The sequence below is a fragment of the Cololabis saira genome, chromosome 18, assembly GCF_033807715.1.
Source record: "Cololabis saira isolate AMF1-May2022 chromosome 18, fColSai1.1, whole genome shotgun sequence".
Lineage (NCBI taxonomy): Eukaryota > Metazoa > Chordata > Actinopteri > Beloniformes > Belonidae > Cololabis > Cololabis saira.
Genome location: NC_084604.1, coordinates 12,739,737 through 12,764,629, shown reverse-complemented (window position 1 = coordinate 12,764,629; position 24,893 = coordinate 12,739,737). Strand labels below are relative to the sequence as shown.

General features: G+C 36.8%; 1 protein-coding gene across 3 annotated transcripts in view; it reads right to left on the bottom strand.

The window, feature by feature from the left end:
* tbc1d32 (TBC1 domain family, member 32) overlaps nucleotides 1–24,893 on the bottom strand; it is a 96,884-nt gene that overhangs the window by 68,717 nt on the left and 3,274 nt on the right. For 2 of the 3 annotated variants that reach the window (XM_061707040.1, XM_061707042.1), the window contains exons 2-23: nucleotides 24,073–24,229; nucleotides 23,773–23,937; nucleotides 23,420–23,591; nucleotides 23,142–23,213; nucleotides 22,367–22,486; nucleotides 22,016–22,094; nucleotides 21,534–21,637; nucleotides 21,370–21,431; nucleotides 20,981–21,125; nucleotides 20,781–20,840; nucleotides 19,746–19,845; nucleotides 18,384–18,506; nucleotides 17,006–17,095; nucleotides 16,052–16,182; nucleotides 15,526–15,653; nucleotides 14,541–14,742; nucleotides 13,277–13,356; nucleotides 12,530–12,668; nucleotides 9,095–9,182; nucleotides 5,896–6,014; nucleotides 5,621–5,740; nucleotides 5,278–5,366 (exon numbers count right to left, since the gene is read on the bottom strand). In XM_061707040.1, coding sequence (XP_061563024.1) covers nucleotides 5,278–5,366; nucleotides 5,621–5,740; nucleotides 5,896–6,014; nucleotides 9,095–9,182; nucleotides 12,530–12,668; nucleotides 13,277–13,356; nucleotides 14,541–14,742; nucleotides 15,526–15,653; nucleotides 16,052–16,182; nucleotides 17,006–17,095; nucleotides 18,384–18,506; nucleotides 19,746–19,845; nucleotides 20,781–20,840; nucleotides 20,981–21,125; nucleotides 21,370–21,431; nucleotides 21,534–21,637; nucleotides 22,016–22,094; nucleotides 22,367–22,486; nucleotides 23,142–23,213; nucleotides 23,420–23,591; nucleotides 23,773–23,937; nucleotides 24,073–24,229 — 2,545 coding nt within the window. The remainder of the gene's footprint in view (nucleotides 1–5,277; nucleotides 5,367–5,620; nucleotides 5,741–5,895; nucleotides 6,015–9,094; nucleotides 9,183–12,529; nucleotides 12,669–13,276; nucleotides 13,357–14,540; nucleotides 14,743–15,525; nucleotides 15,654–16,051; nucleotides 16,183–17,005; nucleotides 17,096–18,383; nucleotides 18,507–19,745; nucleotides 19,846–20,780; nucleotides 20,841–20,980; nucleotides 21,126–21,369; nucleotides 21,432–21,533; nucleotides 21,638–22,015; nucleotides 22,095–22,366; nucleotides 22,487–23,141; nucleotides 23,214–23,419; nucleotides 23,592–23,772; nucleotides 23,938–24,072; nucleotides 24,230–24,893) is intronic. The other variant, XM_061707041.1, reaches the window with a different exon arrangement.

The following is a 24,893-nucleotide window of genomic DNA, read 5'->3' as shown; positions in this document are numbered from 1 at the left end:
GACAGCTGAATGTAAAAATGGTACTTTATCAAGAATAATATAAAAGGCTTACACGAGCCTTGAAAATGTAATTCATTGGGTTGCTTTCAGTGAAAGTCGGCAACGGTTATATTTATACAGAAAACATCCTTTATAAGTTAATGCCATACAGCTCTGTAGCTCAATACCGTTTCAGAAGTCAGTTATAAAAACCTTTTACTTATTCTGATCTGTGATTGTTGCAAGGAGCTGTTTGTGCTAAATATGTATAACACTGCAACTGAAAATAATGCATCAGTGAATACAACTGCTGCTTGCTTCATGTTAGTTGAATTGTTGTATTCTTTCAGAAAATTACTGAGCATGCGCTTCAGCACCATACAATGATACTATAATGTATATGAATAAACCAATGGTTCGGATAAGGGTGCCACGTATGGGAAAAGTAAACTAAACATATTATTTCATGAAAAATACAAGTATATTCTGAAATTCAAACAACACAAATAGCATTGTCTAAGTTCCATTATAGGAAAACAGACATTCGGGGAAAAGAAAAAAATAAATAATTATACAGAAGAACAACCTGGAGCTGTAATCTATTATTCATGTGACATACGTGATATATGAACACCTGAGCACATTATGAGGCCGGGTCCCTCGTTCCCTTGTCTACTGCGGTCACATAATCACAAAAGGTTGTAATATGTCTCTGCTGGCCCTCAGGTGCAGCTAAATATCTGTCTCTCATTTGAAGGGCTGCAGAGACCCAAACCAAATCCATTATTAAACCCCAGGAATGAATCCACCCTGAGACATCATAAAGGATAATGTTGGGAATGGTCACACTGTTAAGAAAAATAGAATACTTCACAGTATTTAGCAAGAATCACTCGCAGCTCAAATACATCTTGGTCTGCAATGCACATCCACAGCAATAAGTATAACAAAGTGAGTATCCATGCTGATTAATGATAACTGTAGCTGTTTTTGATTTGCTTCCATCAGATAGGGAAACGAAAACAACAACCATATGGGTGTAAACTTGCAAAAAGGAAAAAAAAAAATTAGATTGGAGAAACTATGAGTCTGTTATGAGAACTGTCTTCTTTTAATCAAAAATATGCAGTTTGGTGTTGTAATTTTCAGGGACATCAGTAACAGACATCAGAGATCTCATCAGTGCCAAAACCCACCTGGCAGTCTGTCACAGGCAATTTGCTGCTTTCATATCTCTTAAATTGGTGCACAACAATATTCAATACCAGTGACGATTTAAGAAGTGGTAACACATTGATTTCAAGGTAAAAATATGTCCCATGGCAATCAATTAGCTCACGTAAAATAGGTAGTAACAAACGGCAAACACGACATTTAAAAAGCACTTTAAACTGTCCATACTAAATAAAAAACATAATAGTGATGCATGGACATGAACCCAGTCGTCTTTTAACACCAAAAAGGAGAGAACATGACACTGGCTGTCATTTCTTTTTTTTTAACCATAATTTTAAATGTACATTTTAAACTCAACCCAAAAGAGATGACAAAGATATTGTTTGATTACATTACTGAGATGTGGACTTTGTAATTAATTTGAATTGAAACAATATTTGTCAGATTTTCCTGTAATTAGCTGTCTTTTAAAGAGTTTTTCTCAACAGTGGAAAATTTGAAAATACATGCAAACCCAAAAGAAGAAAATGAGAGGATAATGAGCTTTGAAACATTTAAAAGTAATTATTTTAAAGAAGCTGCACACAAGCACAGGCTTCTAATAGCCCATATTATTAACATCCCTCTGCTTTATTTGAACAATAAACTATTTTCATTAGGCAGGTAAATTACTATAAACAAGATCAGTGAGTACAATGTGTGATTGTTTGACCCGGAGGCCAGCCAATATAAGGTGAAGGGCCTTGTTTTTAATAATAATGTTGCCATGTCAACAAAGGACGGGTAAGATTTTGTGCAAGTAAATGAGAGGGTTTGCCTTGAATTTCTGTGGGAAAATATTGTTTGGATGCCAGTGACTTTACAGCCAAACATAGATATAAATGGCAATGTAATGTAACATACCAACCATTAAGCCACAGGGATCATCATTATCCACTATATAACGATTAAGTCAAAACAGACTTGACTATAAATTAGAATAAAGCATTACAGACAAAAAAAGAAATCCCACTGCTAGTATTTAAAGATCTAATGCCACGACATCTCTCTGTTCATTAGGAATATCACAATTCCACAGATATGTCACATTTCACTAATTAAATGACCACACTTGACTCTTTGTGGCAGTTTAGCTTCTTTTCTGAGTCTAACAGTGACTGCAACAGGAGCTATTTCATGCAATCTTTTACAAAAATACACACCCACAATTCTGCTGTAGTGAGCATCTGGAATCAGCTTCAAGAGAGTTGAGGCTTAAAGTTTTTATTTATTTACCATCTCTATAACTCGGTTTCTGCTGAAAGAACTATGAAACCACCTCCCCATCAGCACCTCGCACATAGTTCTCATTGTTAACCAGGATCTTAGAGGGATGGAGTCTGTCTGTGACATAGTCATTTAACAATAATTGTTTTTTTGTTTTTTGTTTTTTAAATCTGACGAAACTAAAATAATTCAAACCTAAGGAAGCAAATAAACTGACTTCTAGATTGAAACTATAAATAAGCTTTACAATAAAATTTTGACATGAAAGAAGATTTGAAATCTTATTTATAATCAAATCAGCGGTCAGTTTATGTCCCTGCAACTTATTGATAACGTTTTTTATTCAACAGCATTTGTAGTTTTCTCTGGACGCCATCTACATAAAGAGTTGGTAAATGTCATGTTATGAGATATCTCACAACATAAATGCTAATTATACTTACATGTGATTTGAATCTTTCACATACATTACACAAACATGCTTGCACTCATGAATACAAAACAATCTTTTTATCCATTTCCATCTTGGCCCATTAAGGTGCACTCCTCTTCTTTCTATATGGCTTTTTATTCCTACTTTCTTTATGTTATTTAATCAGTGAATTGTCCTTCGGTGTACATGCTTTACTGTTGCATTTTTGGCCTTTAGGATCAGTGAAGCACAAACCATATATCATGCAATCATATCCAGGGGAGGTGATAAAGAAAAATCGAAAGAAAGGAGCCACTGTTGCATTGTGGATGGTGACTTGTTATTCGTAAAGTCTTCTGGGTTCAACAAGTGCGGTTTAAATAGATTAACTAGTGTTGTGAACAGCAGTAGTCTTACAAAGAGTGACATTTTAATCGGACAAGAAAGTTAATCTAAGCATGCATTGGCAAGTTATGTAAATCTCTTGGAACTAAATGGTTTTCTGCATTAATTTGCCTTAAAATATATGATCTTCATCTCAGTTACAATACTACACGAACACAGTGTGTTTAAGCTGATAATGCACAAACAATTATTATTCTTCATGTCTTCACTGAACACACACATTAAATATTTACAGACCCGGTGGAAAAAGTAACTGAACCCGTAGACTACTTCCTTCCACAAACACTAATTGGGGTGATCTGGGCTTGATCGTGATGGTTGTTGAGGGGAACAATGAATTCCCAGTCTTACCAACGACCTGCGAGTTAATGTCAGGGTAGCTGTAAGCTAGCTAAAACTTAGTAAAAGTTGCTACGCCCCAAAAGAATGGCTTCACAATAAGTAAAATCAGCCATTTGGGGTGGTCCGGTCAGAGCCCTGACCGTTCACAGACATCCAATGTGTCTGAGTTGCAAGAAAAATGGTCTGAAATTCCTCCTTAAGGTGGTCCAGTTCAGATCCAAAGTTACTGACATTGCTTGATTTATATAAACTCTGCCCAAGTTGCTTGCGAGGGTAAAGAGCTGGTCCAGTGTCCCACGGCCAGGAAAGGACCCAGATTAGTCCTCCTGAATCTGAGGTGCAAGGATCATAGGACTCTTTTCTCCAGCCCACCTGCATACACCTTACTATGAGGGCTGAGGAGTGTGATTCCTCTATAACTGCAACACAACCTCTGGTCCCCCTTCTTAAAAAGCAGAACAACCATCCCGGTCAATCAATCCAGAGGCCCTGCCCCAGATGTCCATGCAATTTTGCGGAGGCATGCCCAGATGGCCCGCATCATGACATCCTTGAGAAAATCAGAGTGGATCTCATCCACCCTTGGAGACCTGCCACCATGGAGCTTTTCAACTACCTCAACAACCTCTTCTCCAAAGCCTTCTCTATAGAAGACGTGCTGGTGGTGTTTGTCATTTGTGTTAATTGTTTGCCAATTAACACAGTTAAGCAGTAAATTCCAAGGTATTCACAGTACGCAATTGCACGTCAGAACAAAACTTGGAACAAAAAACCTCAACCATTACTACTACAACTAAGTTTCAATCAATTTTATTTTTTTTTTTAGATAATGAAACACACCTGGAAAGATATTGTTGGTTTAAGGCAACTATACTACAGCATGAGATGTAAACATTGTGAATTTTGACTTATTGATACTAGTGACTCATGGACAACCCCAGCGCCAGTCTGTCCGTTAATCCATCAGTGGGTGCTAAACTTACACAGTATCTTGTTCCTTTCACTTGGCTTCCGGATGTTAATGGAAGTGGACTTACTGACAGGCCCAGACCGGATGAGTCAGCAAGGCTCTAAATGAGCAGAAGCTATTGTGATTCAGAAACTGTTTAAAAATGCAAAGGAATGCACAACAGCCAACAGAGGCGTGTTATGGACACAGCCAGGACAGAGTATGTGCCAGTGTGAAAACCAATTGTCAGGTCTGCAGTTTGCTTCATCTCTCGTGTACGTAATATATCTTCCATTTGCACTTTAAGTTTAAATTTTTTTTTAAAAAGACCGGTAACCTAACCAGTACACTGCATCTTTTCTGCTTAGTAAAGTGTTATCTTCCACTCTATCCATGCTTTCAGCACAAATTCAAAGGTAAAATCAAAAATGAAATACTCATTTTAAAGAATTTCTTTACTTTCACAAGGCTTCTCACTCATTCATAAATACCCACACAGTCCCACTTAATTCTTTCTTATCCAGGAAAATCCTTTTATCAGTCTTTCAATACTAGGTAATCAAAGTATATAGAACCAGGCGACTCTGCTAAGGCCCAAGACTGTGCGTGTATTTTTGTGTGCATGTGTGTTGTGTGTGTACTTGCATGTACGGGAACATCAGGTGCTAATCTGATAAAGTGTGTTTCTCCACCGATGTTAACTCATATGGAGGCAATGAAAAAAAAAAAAAAAAAAAATCAATCTCACCTCAAGCCGAATGTGTGAGACTGCTCATACTGGAACAGGGAATGTATCTTCGCATCTGAATTCACAGCAATAAGCCTGTCAATCAAATCCTGTGAAGTAAAATGACAAGTTGTGAAAAGGAACAGAGCCTTTATTGTGCAAAAAGTAAAGGTTGTGGTAATTTACAAACTGTAACCTGGAAAATGCACATCAGCCTCAGTGTAATGAGGGTTTACTGGAGTAAACGCCTTTGTGGAGTAAAACAAATGTGTGGGTGGTGGTTGAAGACTGAATAAAAAGTGCAAATATGCCCTCGCATGGCCTAAAAAGGAACTGCGTGACGTCTGGACGGAAAACCACTCACAAGTATGGAGGTTGGCATTTCTCGCAGGGTGTATTCACTCTTGTTAGCTAAAGATTGCCTTCCCAGAAGCTCCCACACCGATTGGGAAGAGGACAGGAGGTTAACCAAGGACAGGAAGGACTGACAAGACATAAAGTGTACAACATGAAAAAATAGAAGATAAAAAATAGTACAGATGACAAATTTGATACAGCGATGGTATAAAAAGTCTGTGGCATATCATCAACAGTGCTCTGATAAATTTGTTCATTTCACTCCCAACTCATACATCTTACCTTGAGGCAACTTCTGTCTATGGGCTCCATGGGTGTTGGTGTAGGGCGGACCACTCTGACATCGTCACTGCCGAATTCAAGAGCAGACCACAGCTCTACTACCTGAGCCCTGACAAAACCTGCAACACAACAACAGGTTCATGCTTTCAATTCAGGTTTCATTTCAATTTCATTTATATAGTATCTATTACTATACAAACAATGGCTTTGTAAGAGATTGCTAAAAAAAAAAAAAAAAAGACTGATAAATAATAAGGAATACATTTGTAAAATGGTATCACTCAAATCATGATCATGAAGGAACAAAGTATGGAATAACCTTGTTATTTACATTTCTAATATCTCCACAAGTTTAAATATGCAATTATTTTACAGTTAATGGGAATGCTTGCAGATCTGGGCTAGCTGTGACACTAAACTAAGGGGAATGCACCTTGAGAACTACAGCTGTAGGCCAAAACATTTATATATACTGTGTGTGCATATATATACATACACACACTCACTGGCCACTTCATTAGGTACACCTATCCAACTGCTTGTTAATGCAAATTTCTAATCAGCCAATCACATGGCAGCAACTCAATGCATGTAGACATGGTCCAGACGATCTGCTGCAGTTCAAACCGAGGATCAGAATGGGGAAGAAAGGTGATTTAAGTGACTTTGAACGTGGCATGGTTGTTGGTGCCAGACAGCCTGGTCTGAGTGTTTCAGAAACTGCTGATCTACTGGGATTTTCACACACAACCATCTCTAGGGTTTACAGAGACTGGTCTGAAAAAGATATGTCCAGTGAGCTGCAGTTCTGTGGGTGCAAAGGCCTTGTTGATGCCAGAGGTCAGAGGAGAATGGCCAGACTGGTTGGAGCTGATAGAAAGGCAACAGTAACTCAAATAACCACTCGTTACAACCGAGCTGTGCAGAAGAGCATCTCTGAACGCACAACAAGTCGAACATTGAGGCAGATGGGCTACAGCAGCAGAAGAGCACACCGGGCGCCACACTTGAACAGGAAACTGAGGCTACAGTTCACACAGGCTCACCAAAATTGGACAACGGAAGATTGGAAAAGCGTTTCTTGGTCTGATGAGTCTCAATTTCTGCTGCGACATTTGGACAGTAGGGTTAGAATTTGGCGTCAACAACATGAAAGCACGGATCCATCCTGCCTTGTATCAACGGTTCAGGCTGGTGGTGTAATGGTGTGGGGGATATTTTCCTGGCAAACTTTGCACCCATTAGTACCAACTGAGCATCATCAAACTCACAAACTCAGCTCTGCTGCACATCCCTCGAATGCATGTCCCTTTTGCACCATTTCACCATTTACAAGAGAAAGAAACAGGCTTTCCAACAGTATTAGATGCATTGTTAAAACAACGAATTAATCTACCAACACAAGTGTCTTTATCTTTTATGCTAATTATATATACACACATATAATGTATGTACTGTATATGCCAACGCTAAGGTAATTCAGTACTAATTAGATTTTAAAAACAAAACTAAACTAGAGTCAATGAATAAACTTTGACAAAACTCTAAGAAGTCAGCTGTATAAACAGGAATTAAATACACAAAAGCTAAAAATAAAACAACAAGGTTGCAGTGAGATTAGGACAAGCAGTTTGCTATGGAAGGTTGGATGAAAGAGATTTTCAGCAATGAATCACAAATCAGTTTCATGAATGGAGATGATGCCTAGAATTGTGTTTGATGACAAGACAGTCCAATGAAGCATATAACGATGAATGTATTAAGAAAACAATCACATATCAACAATCACTTATGATATAGGGTTGCAGGTGTTTACTGATATTCTGGACTCTTTGCATTTCATGAATCGGAAATTGATGAAGAGGATGTAATGTCTCAGAAAGGTAATGCATCTAGCCACAGAGACAATAACGTTAAAACTGTTCACCCTCGCCTAACCTTCAGATAAACTGATATATATTTTTGCAGCACCTGCATATCAAACTTTACCACTTTTGTTTTTTATCAGACCAAACAGGCCCAGAAACCTGACTGTTTCCTCTTTTTTCCTGATAAACTAATATCACAGTCCTGTGTCTGCAAGCGCTCCACATCTTACTGTCCTGCAGACTGCTTTAGCCTTGCAAGATGCTATGTTATTGCTCAATTACTCAATAAAACTATGCTAGAGCTTAGAAATGTGCTAGACAATGACTATGACAAAATTTAAGGTGGGTATTGAAAAATGACTTCTTTTTTTTTTTAATAAAAGCAACAGCTCAATGGCAAAACTCCATCTTGCAAATCGATCTCTCAGCTGCTCTAAACTAATTTCTTTTTTAAAAGAGACTATGCCTCAAAGAATTCAAACTGTCAGAAAGCCTGAAAAGGTGTAGCAAGAGATAACTATTTAAAAAAAAAAATATTGAATGCATACACGTTCCCCCTCCAATCATACTTTTCCCATACCTTAAATTAATTGTATGTAATTATTTTTGATGTATAGAGCTGTACAAAATTCCTATGTATCCCTCTTGTTGTTTTATCCACAATTTTGTGTGACTTATCAGCACAGGTTTTACTTTTTTAAGGGGATTGATACACACAAACCCTTATTCAACTGGGATTCCATTACACTGTTCTAAGGTTTAAGAAAACCGGGTCCCTGAATGTCCTGATTATATCTTCAGGAGACGGGAAACGAAATATGGATGTGATCATAACTTTGATGAAACAAGACTGGGGTTGCGTATAACTTTTGCCCTGTACTATGTTTAACAAAGCCAGAGTACTAAGCCATACTCGGGCCCGTCTTTATTTTTTCCACAATAATAAAAAAAACTGAATGAAAATCCTCACAGGTTGGTGACTATATTCATCTAGCATCTATAAAGCCATGTTACAATGTGTTTTTCATGCATGCAGAAAAATACTCATGCATTTCTTCTGCACTTTGTATATCAAATTTGCAGCCCTTCTTTTCTACAAACACACACCAAGTGTATGTCGGAGACAAAGAGGGGTTAAGTTACCACTGACCCACAGCCACACCATGGTTTAATGCATATCCTTTCTAGATTATATCAAAAATGTACATGATTTGTTTAATACCTTGGAATATCCTTTTTCCTGCCATGCCCACTTTACAAATTGTCCTGAGATAAATATAAAATAATGTACTTAAACTGATATATGCTTGTAAAAATGAATGCTTAAATACCTGACGAGTGCAGAGCCACAATCCCTGGAGCAGTTGCTGCCACCTGTGTCACCATCACCCCATACCCAAACTTCTCACAGCGGCTCACCTGCATTGAACACAATGCAAAAACTTCAGAATTCCAAGATACATTTCTGTCTTTTCTGTTTGTAGCTTATACAGTATCTGAATTAATCTATGAGAGGACGGGGAAGGATGAAATAAGAGATTACAGAAAAGTCTGCAGAAAACAAACAACTCAATTTTTTTTTAAACAGACATTGAAGATCCGTGCAGAGTGAAGAAATCAAATTACAAATTGCTTTTAAGTGTGCAGGGCATACATTCATTAGAACAAAGTCACAACTAAAAATAGAAAAATAGAATTACACTCTATAATTAAAGTGAATAGTCCAAGTAGCAATTACATGAGCGTGTAAACAATGGCAGTAAATTAGGTCCGCAGGGAATTGTCCAAGGTTTGCATGTAAGAATAAGTATATGCATGTCTACGATACTTATTTGGTAAATAATATATTGTTTTTCAGCACCAAGCACCTTGTGAATACTAAACAGTCGAGAAGAAACTGCTGTGGCCTTGAGGAAAAGCAGGACCAACAAATTACCAGTCTTTTTAAGCAAGGATACTGAAGACATGAGCCAAGAAAACGAATATGGTTTGAAGGATTGATTATGTTTTCCTGCTCGCAGCCCATAAAACAACTATGCATTATTTAGCCACACAGTGCAGAGCAAAAAGAAATTCAAATGAATGTATTTATGTGCAATCTGATGTTGAATCAATTCTCTTATCTTTCTATCTATCTTATCTTATCTGTCTTGAATGAGTAAACTAGTGGTATTGATACTGTATATATATATATATATACATACATAGTCATGAAAAAAGAAAAGTGCACCCTCCTTTAGTTTAACAGCTTTAAGTGTTTTATGATCGAAAGAGTAACACAGTCCTTATCAGTTCTAATCGGTTAAACGGAGCCTTAGATGAACAAAAACATGCAATACACCCAGGAAAAAAGGTCTTTTGAAAATTATATAACCTGTCTGTCAGATTGAGGTTTAGACTTTGGCCATTTGCACTGCTTTCCTTCTTTTCTGGTAATTGTAAACAATGTTAGTCACAAGATGGTACTTGCTTTCATAATTCTTATATATTTAGTAAGGGTGTAATTTCTCACATACATTTTGTCTTAACTTTTGTCAAATTAAAAAAAACATAAAAATGTTCTAAAATGGCACAGGGTGTCTTGCTGTTAACTGAAGGTTGTATTTATTTTATCTTATGACCAGATTAATTTCACCATGTCCTCACACCTACATAGATGTGAAAGATGTACTTTCTTTCTTAACATTACTGTTCTTTATTCTATAACTATTTTATTTGATTACTGTAGCTCTAAGTGTGGCAGATTGCCATTTGAGGGGCAAAATATTACTTCGGTACCTTGGTTGCATCAGGAACAATCAAAACAACCTGCTGCCTAAGTTAAACATTCTATGACATTAATGTTGTTGATATGGTATCAGTGAGTGTTATAACTCTGTATCAGTATCTGTGCTAATCAGACCCTGGAACCACACTGGTTGATATAATGGAGGCATTGTTATAAACTTGGCATACATATTTTCATTCCTGACTCCACAAAAGATGGCTTGTATGATTAACAAGCAACACTATAATAATAAAAAATATTACTATAATAATAACTAACTCCAACTTCAAATATTTTAAGGCCACAAATCAAATAGATTTCAAAATGTGCTTTTCATTCATCATAAAAAGATAAATTTTTTCAGCATCTACAGTACCTGCACTATGTAGATTTAAACTGATTTATGAATACGTATTTCATGTGATAAATGCAAGAACCACTTCACTTCCGTGTCATTTTACCAAACTATCATATTTTCATATATGAAAGTATTTAAAATCTAGTCTAAGTATGCACATGTACAATTTATTTCTTTAAAATGCAAGAGTGTATTTTCTAGTGCAACAGAACTCATCGTTTCTATTTTATCAAATACTCAACATTCAGGATAAACCTTCACTTTCAGCGCTGCTGTACAGATAAAGGTCTTACGATAAAAGTTTGGTAAGGTGATGCTGTCTGCATTGATCAGTAGATAAATGTTTAACTTTGTCAGGCTCTTTCATCTTTGGGTGAGGGTGCATAATGCTAGCCAGAACATTTGCCAAGTGCCCAAGGTACCTGGCTTTGCAAACTCTTCATATTAAATTAATTGCAACCAACTTTTTTCCCCAGTATAGATTCCAAAGTGCACCCAAACACCAGCCTTTGCTGAATATGTCATTTATTTTCAGTTTTTCTGTGCTATATTATTTTGCTTCCTGGTAATTGGCATATTCGGAATAAACAGTACAAACAAACAAACAAACAAAATATGAGCCTGGCTGTATTTCCTGCAGCATTTCTTTCCACTACACAGTGGGTACTCACTCCATAGCGGTGACTAAAAGCTAAAATGAATCTCTGTGCTCCACACTAGTCAACTTTGCTAAAGTTGACTAGTGTGGAGTTTGACAAATCTGTTTAAAGGAAATCGACTTTTATACTTTCTGAATTAATCTTAATCTTGGAAATAAATCTCAGTGTTTGAAAACATCTTTGATGCTTTTGCCTAAAAAACGACTAAAGCCACTCAATTACTGCCTTAACTTACAGTAAAGGCAGTATTTGCTCTAATTGCTTCAACGATGATTATAAAGTATAATATATAATTTGTGTAAAGAACCATGCAAGTTACACCATGTTTACTGTATGTACACACTGTGCAACTGTGAGGGAAAGAAAAGACAGGAATTACAATCAGTCTTTCAATAACTTTGAAATATATTACGAGTAATTGGAGACGTTCTGGATTTTTATTTTTACTCATTTAATGCCAATAGTAATTCCAACTCACCTTTCTTTTCTTTTTTTTTTTTTTATTTGTGCTGCTAGTGGCCTTTATTGACTGTAGGTGGACAGGGGTATAGAGAGAGACACGCAGGAAAGAGCAACAGGCTGGGACTCAAACCTCTGCTGCCTGCACAAGGGCAATAGCCTCTGTCAATGGCGGCCACTCAACCCACTGAGCTATTGAGGGGCCCAAATCCACCTCACTTTTCCCCCTTAACTGTTCCTCAGGGGCCTTTCGATGAATAACTGCCATTGACTTTGTCAGCTTCCAGGTGTGACTGTGTTCACTTTTGCACAGTGCAGCCCGGTATGCTGCTAAAGAGCCTTTGCCTCAGCCATATCCAAAGAAAGATGGGTAGGTTAGATCAAAATCTTTATCTAATCAAAATGTGTGTACTGGAGAGCAGCACAGCTGTTAAACAGAAGATAATGTATAAAAGATTTGGAGAGGAAAGGCAATATATTGATAACATTGAAAAGAAAAAAATTGTTTTGTGCATGGTATTACCTGTAGCTTTTTGGTGAAGCGAGAGAACATGTAAGCGATGCATTCATTGAGGGCTCCTGTCTGCTGGAGCAGTAACAGGCCTTTAGGGGTTGCAGCAAAGTTCAGTAGGCTGTCCAACAATGTTTCCTCCCAGAGAAGCCTGTTAAAAACAAGAATAAGAGACAAAACAAGATCCAAAGTTTTGTTTTCATACTACCAAGAAACTCCAGTCATGAGAACTCAATACCCATAAGAGTGCCACAATCTGTAAAAATGTAATTACATAAATATTATGGAAATGAAAAACATCTTAATTAAGATTTACTTAATATTTACAAAACCTGCTGTCTGATGTTTGACATTTTGATCAGTGAATTGTCAAGAAGTAAAATAGCAGTGAGGTAGTTATATTTTTCAATTTGTTACTCAGCTATTTATGGACAGAACTGTCCTCCCACCTGGCACTCATAGCCCAGTCCTTCATGATCACAATCAGGTAGAAAAACACATACTAAAATATATACACAAATGACAAAAGAAATAGCTACCATTCACGTTTCCTATTCTAAGTAAAAGAAAAAAAATTAGCATTTAGTGTGCTGGGATGTTTAAGCAGAAATGGAATATAATATTCTAAAAATGTCTTCAGTTCCACACGTGAATTTGAAAGGTTGGGTTTTGCTGAGAGAAAATCCAAAGCTTTACAGAATACTTTTCATTTTTACAGTGACTATAGTGTGTGCATGTGCATGTGTGTACGCAGCTCACATGTTCTGTGTTTCTTGGGCAGGTGGTCCAGGGCTGCATCCAAGTACTGGTGTTGGAACTCTTTCTGACAAAGAGCTGGTCTGAAAATTAAGAGTAATGCACGGGTTGAACATTTCATTTACAGAATTATTCCCTAATATATACTGTATGTCTTCATTTTTTTTAAAGCTTTCATCCTGATTATCTGATGATTTTTGTATTGATAGTGTCTGATCTTTTCTCTTCATTTTTCAACAGTGTGTTTGTTCCAGATGACAATTTTCAATAATAAATTTTAAAAAATTATTTTTGAATCTAAAAAAAGAAAGAAAAAAACTTTATTTACTTCATATGTGCTTGCCATTCTTAGTAAGAGCCCCATAAACTGCTCGTATAAGACTGTGTTACTGTAAATGAAATAAATATAAATAAAAATAAAAAATAAAAATAGTCAACATATGAATTATTGATCTCGTCAAATAATTGGCTTTCCAGAGAAATTTGAATCACATGCTGCGATGAAGTGTCTCTTGTAATCGTCAGACGATGACGTAGATTATGACAGTGCAGTACGAGTAGAGAAATAATTAATATTTAACACAGACTGGATAAAGTTAGAAGGAAGTAATTGTGGACATGTACACTGATTCCACAATATCTCTCACAAGTTAATTTTTGACATGAATGTTTTGGATAACAAAGAGGAAAGCTGTGAGGTGGGACCAGTTCCTATACTAATAAAAATCTACTCAGAAACTGATACCGCCTGCTACTCGAAAGGCACAGCGGCAGTAGAGCAAATGTTACCGTGTCTGTTCATGGTTTTGTTTTTCAGTTTTGTTTTCCAACACAGTTTGTATTATTAAACATATTTTAATCCTGACATTTTGTTTTGACAGACTCCAAAATCTAAATTGAGAAGATTATGACGGTTAGTTAACCCTCATTTGCAAGAAATGGCAGTGCATTTCTTGCTGTGGTGAATGAATAAAGAGCCCAGGACTCTGCATTTATCAAGTAAATGAAACATGACATGAGTATTCTAGCCACTGAAACTGATCATTAGGCAGAGACACTCCTCTATTAGATATTTTGGAAAACAGATTTAGATAGAAATTGTCTCCCGACTCCTCCGGTGTTTTTATGTGTAGGCTGATCAAGCGTAGCTCTCCAGGAAACCACCATATGTCTAAATTGTCCTCAAATAAACCCCAAATTTAACTTTGACTGTATCTTATCAGTTATTCTTTTTTTTCAAGCATATTTGATGTGGCGGTGCAGTCACCTGTTTCCATGCAGCAGCTAGGGCTTTGTGCAGACCATAGGGCCGCAGGACCTGCAGGCCATCACAGGTGTTGTATATCTGGCGACAGACAAAGATGAAAGCTCCACATAATGCGTGAGTAACATCTGATTCATTCAGTGATGGCAGTCCCTTATCCAGCAGCCTCAGGGTGAACTGCACGACGACATCAGCAGCAAAGGTCCTGCAGAGAAGAGAGAATACAGAAGGAAAAATGTTGACTAACGATGAAACACCCATGTGTGTATCATGTGAATTTATGTTTCAGGAAAAACTGCAATGTGGAGTGTTTAATGTGATTCACTGATCAAAATCTGTTGATCTATGTCAAGACGCATAATATGATACTCATCTGGTCTTTATGAGGTCTTAAAATGAGGTAAAAATACAAAATCAGATGAATCCCAATACAAAAAAATTATACTATGTGATTTTTTTAAATAAAAACTAAGGCGAAACTCAAAACTGGTCAGTGAAAAACTCAATACATCCTTACTCCTTCTATGGGAAGCGGTAAGGATACACATCTTCTATGTGCAAGAAGCAGCCAGCTGCAGCTAATCTCAGTCTTTGATCAGCAGAAGTGACCACTTCCACAAAAACCAAGGGATTTTACATTTTGTTGATCCGGGACAAACAGGTGTGTACTAAAACAATGCTAAGAGGAAAATACATCAGAAATAACCTAAGAGAAGCAATCAATCTGGGAAGGCCATTCTAGAAGTGGAAAACATTCTCGATATCTGCCAATCTTCAAGGTAGATGTCACCTTGAGATCAGACGAATAAACAGAGATTAAGTGTTTTTAGCCTTTTTAGATTCCGCATAACATTGCTGATTCACAATATCAGGCTGTTGTTGGATAGACTGAATCCGGTCAAAGACTAATCAGGGTGAAGCACAGAAATACACCCTCATGAAATCATTCAGGAAAATAGCAATTTCTATCAAAATTGAACAGTCTCACCTGTCGCTGTGGGCAACAACAAGATTCTTCTCATGTAAGAAAAGAGCTAATCCCCTGTCGGTGCTTGCGATGCGAGCCAGAATATCAGCGATGAGAGCCAGTGTTTCTGCAGGAGATTTTAGTTTGGACTGCACGTCATCCAGAATAGACAGACAAAAAAAAAGGACATGGTTTAGAAACAGCTTTGGAAACAAGTAAAATCAATAAAGCCACATTTACAATTTCCTAAGGCTGACTGAAGACAACCTCTCTCCTTCTGTAACAAGTTACTTGCGACTTCCTAACATTACCATAAAAAAGCACTCAAACAGCTGTTGCTCTTAAAGCAAGACTCTCATAAAGTTTACTTTCTACTATTGTTATCATTGTGCACTTAAAAAACTTGTTTTTAATAAGAAAATGATAGATGTCCAAGACAGAAAAGCTTTAGCGACTTAACTCCAGTGATATGTTTCCATGTGCTACCATCTCTGATAATACATAACCTGCTTATAGTTGTATATTGGTACATTTGTCAGCGTTTCACCTGTTGGCGATTTAGAATGGCTATAACAGGATCCAGTAGTGTCTCTATAATGGGGGTCTGGCTGAGACATTCAGTCTGCTCACACAACATCCACAGTATTTCCATCACCAGGCTGCTGGGGGACAGGGAGTCTGAGGGCAAACACAACAGATGAGAGTGAATATAGCCTTCTTACACGGTGGATATATTAAGCCGTCACATTGTCCTACTTGTGTATTAATGTTCTTAAAATGATCAAATATACTAGTCAACATTTGAAGAGAATCAAAACATAACTATGCTATGCATAAATATTTGGTTTCTTGTATTTACACAGACTTACACTGCGGTGTGAGCCTAGAGCCAATCCCAGGCCAGCTACACCTCATTTTAATAAAACAACATTCAAGCAGAGCACAACACCTGAAGATACAGGAAAAATTGTGCATTTTTAAATGTTAGTACTTGCAATAATTTCATGATGGAGCTTTAAATGAATATATCTGCCAACTCTCTTACACAAATATCACTTTTTTCAAATACCAAACACAAAGAGAATCAACCATACATTTCTGTAGAAATATTGTGCCTTTCAAAAAAGAAAAAAAAAAACATGTGATTTTCATGTGACTACTGATGAAATATAAAATTTAAAACTTTTTCAGTATGATTCCCTGTTGCAGCAGGAGGAGATAATCCTCTGAAGTCAAGGTGTAGAGCATTATTGATTACTGACAGCAAAGTTGCTGCAGTGTAATTCCTGAGAATAAACAGGGCAATAAAGTCTTTGAGGAGAAAAGTGTAGTACTAGCTGATTAGGTACAAGGTTAAGAGATAAAATACATGGTGTTTTCCGTCTCAGAGGGAGGGTCACTATGTTCCCTCAGCATCCAGAATCTCAGTCTGAACTATTGTCAGGGAGGATGATGTAACTTTACTGTGCTTTATAACTGGGTGTGAGTTTATGGGACCCACCTGGGTGTGACGCATGACTACGCAGGGGCTTCGGTTGTCGATACACGATGTTAATAAGGATGACAACCAAGTCTGTCAGAGTAATTGGATCTGAAACACAAAGCAAATATGATAACGGAGTTCCTCCATGACTAAACAGGAACCGTGGGGTGGAAACGGTCTAGGTCAGAATATTTGGTAACCACAGAGCATGATTTTCATGATTCAATTCAATTGAATTTTATTTAATCAGAAACACTGAGAAATACAAAATGTGACTATTTCTGACGTATTTTCTAGATACATGGGCAAAAAAATTTATACTAATCAATCAATCAATACTCAACACAAAGTAAATGTGACCGACTAACATAATGTGACATACTGCCAAGAGCATACAGGTTTTTATCATCTACATCTTCCTAAACCACCAATTTCACAAAAACATCCAAAATGTAAAGCCTCAAAAGTCTGAAAGCAGGATTTTTTTTTTCTTTTATATATATTTAAAAAAGAAGATTAAAATTCATATATATACTTTAAGTTTTAACAAACTTGGTATCAACCATTAATACTGTATATGTGCAAACAAGGGAAAAATAATCTACTTGCTGCAACTGCTGACAAATACATAAACACCTGATCTAGGAGTTACCCTGAATGTTTGAACTATATCCTACCAAAAACAAATTGAGAATATAGAAAAATCAGTATGTGTAGTACCAAGATTGGGATAATACATTTAATTATAACTTAACAACAGAGCAGAAACTTCAAAATGTCATGTGTGCAACTACAATCCGATTGGCAAAGTGACGCATCATGATGCATCTGGGTGGGGAAAGTTTAAATGCAGACCATCATCACCGATGTGATTGTAAAGTAAACCTTTAAAGCAGAGTGATGAATAGGTAAATCAGTTACCGTTAAATGTAGGGTGGAGGCAGTGAGTCTTATTCAATCATCTGACTGTGCTCTGTTCTTGTCATTATGTAACTTTATTAGGGATTAAGATGAGTGCAGGGGAGGTGAAAGGGAGTGGTACATACATGTGCCAAATAGACACATTCCTGCGGGAGATTATGTGTTGTAAAGAGTGAAGGGATTATTTTGTTTTAAACTCACTAAGAGAGGGCGTCAGCGAATGGCAATAAAACGAGGCTCTGTGGGCCTTTCCTTACAACTGTTTTACTTACATAACTGATGCATTTCTCTACAAGCAGCAGGAAAGCAATAACAAATATTTACTTCTAAAGTATTTATACATTAACTACAGTTAATGTTAAGTTATTTTCCTTTTCAGTGACACACTCCTAAGATTTTTCTTCAAACCAAAAATACAGTATAAATGCCACATATTATGACAAATCTTGCAGTTGTGTACAGTCTTGCATTATACCTTTGTGCTTCTCTGTTTTTATGGGGAAGAGCTTTTGCCCGTTGGTGTAGACGATGAGCTTCCCCAGGACACACAGAGAGTGGACAAAGAAGGAATACTCAAGTTCCTTTCCAGAATAAACACCTGAAACATTAACAGAAAATCAAACTGAGCATATTCGATTATTGATTTAAATATTACTGATATGCTTATAGGCCTGCTAATTAATATAAAATTAACTTGTTACAGTTATTAGCTAGCATTGATTTTGGATTATCGTTAATTTTTCATTAATTTGTATAAAAACAGATTAATAAAACCAACAGTCATATTTTCTATCTCTAAATCCATGGTTCTTTCTCCTTGTTGCACACTTTTCTTCCACTGCTTTATAAAAACTTTTATTATTTCTCTAAATTAAGTTTACTGCCAGGATTCAAAACACTGTATTCTTCTGAATAACTGCTTCCATTTTTCAATAATATCAATAGTTTCTTCTGAGGAGGAGGTATATTTTCGCATACAAATACATCTCCTGTACTTTATCATTTTTATTAATCTCTCAATCAGTTTTTAAGGTGAGCACGCATAGGCTAAGCCAAGTTTAAAATTTGTGTCCTTTGCTAATATCACTAATAATTAACCAGTAGTGTCACAAAATTATCTAAAAAAAATATATATTTTTTATCACAGTCTGTCAATCAATCAACAAAGTTTTTGTCATGAGAGCTCTGCATGAAGATTTCATGTATCATTTTTTAAGTATTAAAAACAACTATGAAAGGTGTAATGGACAAAAAATACAGACTTGACACTAACTGGCAGTTTTTCTAAAGTGCAGAAAATGAAAAACTGGCACACTTCTTTCCTGAGGATCATATCAGTGGCAGGCGAGACAGCGTATCCTCACTCATGCAAGACAAGGTCACAGTGTGCAGACTTGAGGAGGCAGCTGGCTTACAGGAGATAACACATGACATGACATTCCCTTATTACCTGCTTTTTATTCTGAATTGTTACACTGTTTTGTTTTGGTTTTTTAAGCCCTCTTTGTTCCTTCTGCTGTTTTTCTCAAATGTACCCATTTCAATAACAGCGTGGAAATAATGTGTGCATCAAGGAAAATAACTGAATATAAGTAAAGTCTATACTAATCAATTTTCTACTGCAGGCATGAAATTGAACTTTACTTTTTTCATTATGCTCTGAGACATTTCATCTGAGTGCTTTACGTTCTTGTTTTTTCATGAGCAGTGTTAAATCACTTAACAGACGGGCTGAAGGTTACAATGCAGGGGAGAGACTAAGATTAAAGCATGGCATTTCAATATGCTTGAACTAAAACTGATGGGAAAGCACAAGTCAGTGAATTGTTTTACTTACCAATATGTCCCTTCTCCTCTAAATGAGAATCGGTTATCTCACTTTTGAAATGGTCACAGGATTCCTTATAATACATACACTGCTGAAGAGCCACTGCAATCTGAAAAAAAGAAGGAGCAAAATGTTGTTTTTTGCTGTTGTTATATAAAATTATCAATAAGCTTACAAAAAAAACAGTATGCCAATGAGCACTGCTTTTAAATCACTATCCCTCAGATTAAAACACTGCAGTGGAAGAGTAGCTCAGGCTTAGTCTTTTGGGGCTATTGACAGATTCTTCGAAGACATTTTCAGGATTGATTCCACATTAATCCTCTCTAAAGTCAGTAACACTATAGAGTGGGGAGATTGGAAGGAAACACTCTTTCCTAAATGTCTGGGTGATGCTAATCCAGGACGCGAGAACACACATGGAGGCGCACGTCGAGCACTGGAAGTATGCAAAAAAAAAAAAAAAAAAAAAAGACACGAAACCGGCACGGAACCGGCAGAAACACGAGCAAAACAAACTAAATTCAAATAGACTTCCTGGGACTAAATGCTGTGCTGCAAACGTAGACGAGCACTGTCTGAAGAAATCTGTATAGCTCACTGAAGATGTCCCTTGGCATCCTCAGAATTCTTCAGCCTGACCCCAAACTATCAGCTGTAGACTTTAAACTTGGACACATGTTGGTGTACTGGCAAGAAAATATATACTGCTTTTCCGTTTTGACCCAAAGTGTAATGAGAACTTGTGCTCATGATGTTCTAGTTATTATGTACTGTATGCTGCACAGTCATGAAAAAGAACATTTTTGTTTGAAAATGGGTCATCATCTGCCTGAAGAATTAGCAAATTTGAACTATTCTAATATCTAATTTGGATAAGTTCATTACAGATCACTTGCTTGATGCATGTATGGTTTTGTCTTACGTGTTCAATATGTTATTTGTTGAATTTGAGGGTTTTAAGGAGAGTATTTCTAAGGTCTTCTCTCTTTAGTGTAAGACAGGAGTTGATGTGAGATGCCAATTACTGAGTGAATCGCTCACCAAAGTCTTGTATTTATTCTCCAGGAGCCTGAGAACCATAGTTCTACTGTAGTTGCCATGCTGAGTGCGGAAGGAGTATACAAACAAAGAAAAGAAAAAAGTAATACAAATATGCGTTATTGAGTGCAACATGAACAAGATGACGATGATGATAATAACAATACCAACATCAAAAACATACATCCAGCTGCCAGACTCACCATCCACTTATTAAACCAAGTTGCTTTAATGTCCACTACAGCCAGTAAATGGATTGGTTCCAGGGTTTTCTCAGCTCCTGTTGAGCCATGTTCAGGATGGAAGGACAGCAGGGAGAATGTGCTCTCTATAACTTCTTCCATATATCTACAACAGGGTACAGTGAAGAAGCCATCTGACATGAGCATGGACACCTTAACAGTATACTGTATGTACCAAATGGTGATAAACTCAATGACAAAAAATCTTATAAGTTAGAAATTATTCTTATTTCAAATGGATTTTATCAAAAATGTGTCATTGGCATCTGAGATGGTGAAAAAATGTGCATGGACAAAAAACAACAACAAACAAACAAACTGCTGATTGTGCCAATTGGATAAAAACTCACTTCTCTGGATGACGGATCCAGAAGTTGGTCACCTCCTTCTGAAAGTCATTTATCAATCGCATCTGAGATGAGAGTGGAAAAGAAAAAAAAAAAAAAAAAAAAAACATGTACATTTTGTTGCAAACTGACATACTTGGGAAAGTGCAAAAGACAAGTTGCAGCACCTGTTTGAGAAGATGACTGATCTCTGCTCTGTTGATGTCAATGGAATCAGAGCCACTTGGAAAAGTATGTTTCTGAGACCGGAAACTTGATTCCAAACTTTTAGCTGCTCATAAAAAAAAGAAACATATTACCCTTCTTGGTCACACATAATTTGCCAGATACAATATGTTATTAGAATTCATCATACAAACACTGACAGTATATGCACCTGTAAATTAGGCACTTACTAAACATGATAAAAATGTAAAACTGATTTGAAAGCAGTCACCATGGAGGCCTGTGAATCATTTATTTGACTTTAAATATATTCAGTGATTTCTACTATTTCAGTGATAGAAAAGAGGACTGTTTTTTTCTGATTATAGAAAAGAGGACTGTTTTTTTCTGATTATAAAAAAGCTTTGTTTGCCTTTGTTTACTACAAACATGAAGGTTTTGCACCTTACATTAACACCCTGAAAGATCTATTCATCTTTCCTACCCATGCTGGTGTAGATCTCTCGTGTCACATTCAGTGGAGAGGAAGAGAAGCTTTTAGCAAAGAACTGCAACACATTCCCCTATTAAAGTAAAAGGGAAGGGCATGAAATGTCATTACAGACACACGCAGTACAAAATCATATCACGATGCAATTGAACAAGATTAAGCATGAAGCAGATTAAACAGAGTGCATATAAAACTGTGTTTTGCTCTCACTTTTTTTTTTTTTTTTAAACTTCATTGTGAAAAGTTACATGATTATTTATAGGTGAATAAATGAAACAAAATTGTGTCTTAGACCAAGTTCTATTGTTGTCTATTGTTGAGTCAATGAGGCTGTTGGGCACTCACGTTGAGGTCAGGATCGGTCAGAGCTGCACAGAGGTACCGGTGCAGGGAGCTCCAGATCTCACAGCTCAGCACATCAGATGGAGGGGCACGGCAGAGAGCCTGTAGAGCCTCCCATCGAACCTGGCACAGAACATACACCATTCATCTGCTAACAACACTGTTAACTGAACTGATCCAGGTCCAATCTCAATTCCTATTTATCTGTTTGCCAATTTAGCCCTTTCCAAATCAGCGCCTACACCTGCACATTGTTCTGTGCATTACAGACCTCTGGTATTGTGACCACTGATTTTCTCCACAAAAAAAATAGTGTCAGAAATATCACAAACATTGGATCAAAATAGCAAACATGTATATATACGGAAGTTACAGAAATGATAAAGACAAGTGCAAGTTCAATTTCTGGAAGAAAAATGTTTTTATTATTTTTTCCACCTTTGGACTGCGCCATCTTTGGCTAATTGAATAAAACTGTCAAACCTATGAACTAACATGAAACAAGGTTCAGGTAAATGTGTCAAAATAAAGAAATACCACATTATTGACTATAGTTCAGAGGATATAGCCTGTGTAATATTTTCCCTGGCTCCTATCTTGTTATTTATCTTACAACACCTCAAATTCTAAGTGCCAACTACTGCATGGTACCTGAATGCCTAGTTCAGAGCCACTAATCTGTGGTAAAATGTGGTAAAATGTTCTCTTGTGCACATTCCAAAACTGAAAAACAGAAATGAACACATAAAAGTGTCCATTTCAAAATATTTTATTTTACCTCCTTGGGCTTGCTGGGGTCAAGTTTTTCAGCCAATTTCTGCAGCTGCTCTTGTCCGATGAATGCATAACTCTGTAAAGGAAAAGTTGAATAAAATAAAACTAATGATGAGCAAGCCTAAACCAGTAGTTCGATAGGTAACTTTATAAATATACTGGTTCCTTTAAGGTACAATTGTTGCACTTTCCATTAAAAAATATTATAATTAAGGATACAAATTCATTTATATTGTACCACCATTTATTGCCTTCACATTGGATTTTCTCTACATCTCTGACCTGGTTGAAGGAGGAGTCACTGTCAGAGCAGTTATCAGTGTTCTGGCTGTTGAACTGTTCGCCCTCTCCGTGTGCGTCCTCCTTCCTCAGCTGGTCCTCTTCAAATTTGTTGATCAAAGAGTCTACAACAGTGATCATTGTACTTTTCAAGGTCTGCATCATCTGCTGGTAGCTATGACGAAGAGAGGAAGTGAATTAATTAAACCAAACTAAACTCCAAAAAGCTTGTCAGTGTTATCTCTTGTTACCACATGGCTCAAAACACAGCTGTTGTTTTGTTTCCTCAGTCCAGTGATATGAACAGTTGGATACAAACTAAAAACACAGTTCAGAGTATTCTAAGCTCCACTTACTCAGCTGAATCTCTGGTCCTCTGGGTCACAGCGTGAGTGACGGTGTCGTGTCCTGAGCATATTGGATTTTTTCCTTCTCCTTTGGTCAAGTCCATCGTTTCCTCTCCCACCACACCCCCTAAAGAGCTTTCCACGTATTGACGCAGGTACTTGACCAACTCATAACTGAAAGCAAAGTGGTAACCAAATCATCACATCTACTACACAAATTTGAATTTTACAGAGGGTGCATAGCTATGGAAATGTTTCTTTATACCTAACATTTTAAATGAATGCCATGTTGTTCATGGAGCGCCTTACTTGTGAAAGTTCTTGTCAGTCTCCTGCAGGTGAAGAAGGATCTCTTCAGCACATTCAGTGGATGGTGCAAAAGAGATCTTGTCACCGTTACTTATCAGAAGCTGCTTGAGGAGAGTTTCTAACTCATCTTCAGATAACAACTGAGCCATCTCTGATGCTGGTGAAAGAGAAGGAACATCATGAAATTGTGTTCATTGTACACAGATGAAGAGATGTGAGCCATTTAACTGTACAGTGCAAGTAGCATAAAAGCTACTGAGGGCTTATTTAGTGACTTCAGCATTTTAATCAAAATAAATTCATATATTCCTGCATAAATGTGGCAGAAACAATTACTTTTTTTTTTACCAAAATCTTCACTTCAGTTAGTGCATGACAAAATGTCATGCAACATTCAACTGGCTCAATATGTGTGAGTAGCTAAAGCCTGTGGACCATCGTTCCAATCACCATCACCTATCTTTGTAAATGCAGCCTTTCCTGTTCAGGCTCTGCATGTAAATTTACATAACAAGAAGCCAGTAAAACAATGCACTGTCAATGCTGTTGTTGATCCTGACAGCTCCACAGAGAGCTTTCAATAAATGCAATTAAGTTTTGTCCTACAATATTATGAAATGAACTTTACTGATATCATATTAGCATATTACAATTCTGTAATATGCCAATTAACATTTTAATTATATTACATTCAATATCAGCTGAGCAGAACTTGTCAGCTGCAAAATATATAAGCATTCATGATTTCCAAAGGATTATGACACATATCCTACAGTTAGGTTAACTGCAACTGCACAGTTTTTTTTGTATTACAAATATAA